Consider the following 7,076-nt stretch of genomic DNA (forward strand, 5'->3'; position numbering starts at 1 on the left):
ATCGCACTATTACTAAATTTTCTTGCCTAGCTAAAATATTAGAATCCTTGATTATTTCTAATCTAAGATCTTTCTGATCTTTGAAATGTATTCTAAATCTACATCAGTCTGGCTTTAGACCAGGTCATAGCACTATCTCTGCTGCATCCCTAGTTATAAATGATGTGGTTAACTGTAAGGATAAAAGGCAACATTGTGCTGCCCTCTTCATTGACCTGTCAAAGGCCTTTGATACTGTTGATCACTCACTGATAATTCAGAGGCTTTCCTCAATTGGCCTTGACCAGGCTGCATGTAACTGGTTTAAAAATTACTTGACAGATAGAACTCAATGTGTATCTACTGATGGTGTTAAATCAGTTTTTCTGGACATAACGAAAGGTGTCCCGCAGGGATCAATTCTGGGTCCTTTACTTTTTACTGTTTACATTAACAATATTGACTTATCTGTTAAAAATTTTAACCTGCACTTATATGCCAATGATACTGTTGTGTATGCTATTGCAGGCAATTGTTGACCAGGCTCTATCTGAACTACAGTCTACCTTCATTGTATTACAGAACAACTTTATTGACCTGAAGTTAGTATTGAATGCAGGTAAAACTAAGTATATGTTGTTCTCTAGAGTGCATAAAAAGAACTCTGATGATTTAAACATACAGTGCCTTCAGAAAGTATTCACACCCCTTGACTTTTTCCACATTTTGTTGTGTTACAAAGTGGGATCCAAATTTGATTTAATTGTACATTTTTGTCAACGATCTACACAAAATGCTCTGTAATGTCAAAGATGAAGAAAAATTCCAACATTTGTAAAACAATATATACAAAAATAAAAAACTAATATATCTTGATTAGATAAGTATTCAAAGCCCTGAGTAAATACATGTTAGAATCACTGTTGGCAGCGAATTACAGCTGTGAGTCTTTCTGGGTAATTCTCCTAGAGATTCGCACACCTGGACTAACATTGTTCTTTTTAAAATTCTTCAAGCTCTGTCAAGTTGGTTGTTGATCATTGCTAGACAGACATTTTCAAGTCTTGCCATAGATTTTCAAGATGATTTAAGTCAAAACGGTAACTAGGACACTCAGGAACATTCAATGTCGCATTGGTAAGCAACTCCAGTGTATATTTGGCCTTGTGTTTTAGGTTATTGTCCTGCTGAAAGGTGAATGTGTGTCCCAGTGTCTGTTGGAAAGCAGACTGAACCAGGTTGTCCTCTAGGACATGGGTATTCAACTCTTACCCTACGAGTTTTGGAGCCTGCTGGTTTTCTGTTCTACCTGATAAATAATTGTGCCCACCTGGTGTCCTAGGTCTAAATCAGTCCCTGATTAGAGGGGAACAATTAAAAAACGCAGTGGAACTGACTTCGAGGTCCAGAGTTAAGTTTGAGGGCTCTAGGATTTTGGCTGTGCTTAGCTCTATTCCGTTTATTTTTATCATAAACAGCTCCCTAGTCCTTGCCAATGACAAACATACCCATAACATGATTTAGCCACCACCATGCTTGAAAATATGAAGAGTGGTACTCAGTGATGTGTTTTGTTGGATTTTAACCCAAACAATACTTTGTATTCAGGACATAAAGTTAATTTCTTTACCACATTTTTTGCCGTTTTACTTTAGTGCCTTATTGCAAACAGCATGCATGTTTTGGAATATTTTTATTCTGTACAAGCTTCCTTCTTTTCACTCTGTCAATTAGGTTAGTATTGTGGAGTAACTACAATGTTGTTAATCCATCCTCAGTTTTCTCCTATCACAGCCATTAAACTCTGTAACTGTTTTAAAGTCACCATTGGCGTCATGGTGAAATCCCTGAGTGGTTTCCTTCCTCTCTGGCAACTGAGTTAGGAAGGACACTGGATGCCTGTATCTTTGCATATTGATCGTGTCCCTGCTTACAAATATCTGGGCATCTGGATAGATTAAAATGTGTATTTTAAAAGCATAATGATGAGTTATTTAAGAATTAAGAAGCTGAGAATAAACATGGGCTTCTTCTATAGAAATAGGTCCTGCCTCTCGCTAAATAGTAGAAAGCTGATTATTCAGTCGACGTTCCTATCGGTCCTAGACTATGGTGACATCATCTATATGAATGCAGCGGCCACTTCATTAAAGCCCTTAGATGCAATTTATCATAGCGCACTGCAAGCGACAGTTTTAGTACTCATCACTGCATTCTCTACCAGAAAGTTTTTTGGCCCTCTTTGATGTCACATGGGTTGATATATTGCTATGTTTTTATGTATAAAGCTCTTTGACAAAAACTCTCACTGTACCTAACATCATTACGAAACTTTAGTCTTATGAGTTACCACACCAGGTCTCAAGGATGGCTAACTCTGGATATGAGTTAGGTAAATCAGCATTTCGTTTTCTTGCACTTTATTTGTGGAACAATCTTCTACATTTTCTTAAATTGGATGTTTGATGCCTCTAGGGCAATTCAGAAAGCTGATTGAGGATCTTATTACTGATTAATGTGGGGTTTTTTATTACCTTGTTTTTCTTTCTGTTTGCATTTATATTTTGATGTGTGTATTTTCTGTAATTTCTGTAATTCAGGGCTCATCTGTAAAATACACCTTGGTCTCAGTATGACTCCCTGATAAAATAATAAAATAAAAACGAATGTTTGGGAAAAACTCTTTAAAATGTGGCTCATAAATAACGATGCATCTGGTATGATCATCGTAATGCTTAAGTTACATCACAACTGGGAAACGAAGCCCTGGTCTAGAGGCCTGTATCACAGCAGGATACTATTCACAACTCGCTGGAATACGTTATAGATCATCTTGAATACAGCTGGGCTTCATTGATCTTGCTTAAAACATGTAGCCAACATAAAAGTGTTTAGTAGAGATATAGCCTAGCCATACAATTATTTCAATAAGCCTACATCAACATATTATATAGGCCTACACACAAACAAATGAGGATTCCTCAAGGGTTCTTTGGGAAGGATGATGGTTCTATGTGGAACCATACTGACCCAAATAACCATTTGAGCCCTTCAATGGTTATTTGTAGTTCAAACAAGGGTTATGTTGTGTTATGCTATTACATGTTATATATGACTATGGCCAGTGACGGTGTCTTGTGAAAGACTCATGTATGGCCTAGTGTCAATTGAGATCGGTTGACCAAGTCAGTAGTTCTCAATTCTCTCCTCAGGGACCCCCAGCCGTTCCAGAGCTAGCACACCTGATTCAACTTAATAAACACAATGATAAAACCTATGGAATTTTAACAATATGGCTATTAAACCAGAATAAAAACCCTGTATGGTTCTACAAATAACCTTTGAGGTTGAGAAAGATTATTTATTTGTGCTATATAGTACCTTTTTTTTAGGGTTCTTTATATAACCTTAGGAAAGGGTTCATTATAGCACCATACAGGTTCCATTTAGAACCTTATGAGCATGGTTCTTTATAGAGCCTTCAAAAAAAATGTCCATATAGCACGAAAAAGGGTTCTGCTATGGTTACAAGCCAAATAACCCTTACTTAGCACTACCATTTATTTGTTTTCAGTGTGTAGCGGCCTATTGTCTAAATGTGAAATCATGCTGGATGGTTAAACTGACACTTCATTTCTAAACAATAGGCCTACTACAAATATACCTCTGCGATAGATCCATATTTGTACACCATATTTCCACATCATGGCAGCAAGGCAGTGAGGAGGTGAAATATCTCCCCGCGCGCTACGGAGGATGGCCCTTTGTGCGTAAGTTATAGTGCAGAGGATTTGGCAAGGCTAAAGGGGATGATGATGTCTCTCTGCCCGGAAGTATTATTAACCTGATATACTGCCTGCCTTCACAACAGCCCACCGTTATAAAACATAGGGCATATCTACACTAGACTCACTTTTAAGCACAGGCATAGCCACCTTCCTATATCGAAAATTAGGCTACAAGTAAAAACGTTTAAAAAATATATATATATATGTGTATATATAAGACAAATTAGCCTATCATAACTGGAAGCAAATGATCCTGCATTTTAGAAAAGTTGATTCAATCTGAACATTGTTGAACATATTTTGTTCATGCGTAGGCTACATTATGTGGTAGCCAAATAGGCTATTCTACAGAAAAATATAATATGTACTTCGATGAAGTGCTGATTAGACGAAAGTGTGACAGCATTAAGTAATCCAATTTGACTCCTCCCCCGGCCATGCCCTCTAATTACCGCTGCTCCGCTCACGCTAAATCCTGCACAGGTCCGCATCATAGTCAAGGAGTGACAAAGAGAGAGAAAGTGGGGGGAGAAAGAGTGAGGGAGAGAGAGAGAAAGAGAGAGAGAGTGTGCATTTGTGTCAGTGTCCATAATTGATTACCTTCCTATCTACAATAACTTGTTAGTGGTGGTCAACTGCGGCTGCTTTTTGGGAATCACTGTCCACTGGATGGTTTCATGTTGTGGCTCGTGCTTCACCCCGTAACAGTGGACAGGAGAAGTGGGACTTTAACTGGACTCAAAGTCTCCCTACCCTGCGGCAAAGCGACCAACATGCGGTTGCAGAAGCACCTGTGATCGGATTTCCATTCTCCACATTTCCCACAATTTTTCATTTAGGCATAATTATTTTGAAGTATAACCAGTGCATAAACAAATCTCCGAAGTGTCACCTGATAAACTACTATGACCTCCAAAGATCCCACGGTTATGGAGGACCGGAGACGCAGCGCGCTGGACCAGCTCCCGCCGCCGGCCAACTCCAACAAGCCCCTGACGCCATTCAGTATAGAGGACATCCTGAACAAGCCCTCGGTAAAGAGAAGTTACTCCAGCTGTGGGACGGCGAACCTGCTCTCCTCCATCGAGAAGATGTCCTCTTCAGGTCATAGCCTGTCCAGCCGGGCGCTTTTCACCCAAACCTCCCCGCTCTGCGCTCTGGAGGAGCTCGCCAGCAAAACCTTCAAAGGGCTCGAAGTCAGTGTTCTTCAAGCTGCGGAGGGTAAGTCTGGACAGTCAGATCTTTGTTTGTCCGATTTAGTTATGTACAGACTGTGTAGCCTAGTGTAATTCAGTTTATGGTCTACTACAAATTCAACAAACGAAATATATAAGAATGTCAGGTCTGTGTGTGAGTGTGCCTGCATTGGGTCTGTTCACACACATATTTCTTTCAGAATTTGAGTATTGAATAAAGCACGATGCATATTTTTCCACAATGAGACTTGCCAAAGAGCTTAAAACTGAGAAGGAACAAAAAAAAATTATCCTGGATTTCTGCAAAATATGTGTATCGAATTGGTTATTCTTATGTGAACAAAATAGATTAAATATGACTAGTTCCACCATGTAAAAACGAATAATTAGCTCATACTTAAACATGGAGCAAAATACTACTCCACATAATAATGCAAACTAATTTAAGATTTAGTTTAAGATTATTATTTTTATTAGGCCTATTGTATCACATTATTATTATCGTCTGTTATTACGATACGTTTAGCCTGTTGACCGTATTGGTGTTGTTGTTATTGTTGGTGGTGGTGGGTTTAGAGGCGAAATACATGCATAGGCCTCTTATTATTTTAGCAGTTATTGCTCTAAGGTTTCTTGGAGCGACATTATGCCTGGTGATTCACTAAATGCCTATAGGCTAATATCCCTATCCTCTATATATCCTCTCACAGGCCGAGACGGCACGACACTATTCGGTTCGCGGAATAACCCCAAAAAGCGCCGGAAGTCTCGCACGGCCTTCACCAACCACCAGATCTACGAGTTGGAAAAGCGCTTCCTTTACCAGAAGTACCTAAGTCCAGCTGACCGCGACCAAATAGCACAGCAGCTCGGCCTCACCAACGCGCAGGTCATCACCTGGTTCCAAAACCGGCGCGCCAAGCTCAAACGCGACCTGGAGGAGATGAAGGCGGATGTCGAGTCGGCCAAAGCCGTGGGAACCGTGTCGTTCGAGAAGATGGCCAAACTAGCCGAACTGGAGAAATGCGCAGCTAACGGCGCGATGGGCCCTAACAGATCTGAGTCAACCTCGCTATTGAACCATGAGCGCAACACCTCGAACAAACTCTTATTGTCCTCCCCTTCGTCGCCATATACAGACCACACTAGCAGCAAGGGCTGCTCCGAGGATGAGGAGATTGACGTGGATGACTGAGGAATTTACTATTGTATCTCCCTCTTACCACGACTAAAGTTTGAAGTGCCATTTATGCACCACATCATGAGGCTTTTATGAAGAACACTCAGCATCGCATGGACTGTCTTATATGCAACAACAGATGCAAACAGTAATTGTATTCATCCATTCATTTAACCAACGTGGAATAGTTTAAAGAAAAGCAATATGTAATTTATCCACAAATGATCTGCCCACACACACACACACACGCACGCACACACACACACACACACACACACACATACACCGGTATGAGCGAATACCTCTAGCTAATAACTCAACCTATGAATTATTTCAATGCATGTTTTATTTTGTTTCACTTAATTGTAATTTAAATGACGGTTGGTTTGAATATTACACAGAGGTATTCAGATTGAAAAACACAACATATGCTAGGCTGTGTGTGGCTGTTATAACTATATCGTAGGCCTACATATTTCAAAAGTTTGATAAAGATGGGAAGACATTTTCTAAGATAATAATCAAAGATAAATAATATTCCATCTGGTTGCTTGTAATATCAGTCACATTTTAATATATTTATAATGGTTTGCATACCTGTAAGTGCCTTTCAATGCCAGAACACCATTTTAAACATAATGTATAAAGTGTAATGTATTTCAAAATAAAACATTTCGTTTCTCACTATTCCTCATAGACTACTTATTTTAGTAGAAATTATTGAAACATAGCTAGACATGAAATGCTTTTGGGACCTTAATTCTATATATTTTGCAATCAGCATTCTATAGGCCTATTATAATTAAATATTTTATATTGTATTTGTATTTTTACATAATATCAAATTGCGCCTCGAGCCAAAGTATCGTTTCTCTTTCACGTTGAAAACACATTGAACACATTGAAAACCTGCCTTCTGACCCGGCGACGTGT

At 39.2% G+C, this 7,076-nt stretch overlaps 1 protein-coding gene across 1 annotated transcript; it reads left to right on the forward strand.

Annotated features, from left to right (window-relative positions):
• Positions 1-4,672: 4,672 nt before the first annotated feature.
• Positions 4,673-6,158, forward strand: lbx1a (ladybird homeobox 1a; the record flags this gene model as incomplete). The annotated part of the gene is made up of 2 exons (XM_084153291.1): positions 4,673-4,988; positions 5,674-6,158. 2 exons carry the CDS (start codon positions 4,673-4,675, stop codon positions 6,156-6,158), a joined length of 801 nt encoding a protein of 266 aa, XP_084009417.1.
• Between the last annotated feature and the right edge of the window lie 918 nt (positions 6,159-7,076).

This window comes from Coregonus lavaretus (genome assembly GCF_964263955.1).
Source record: "Coregonus lavaretus genome assembly, chromosome: 36".
NCBI lineage: Eukaryota > Metazoa > Chordata > Actinopteri > Salmoniformes > Salmonidae > Coregonus > Coregonus lavaretus.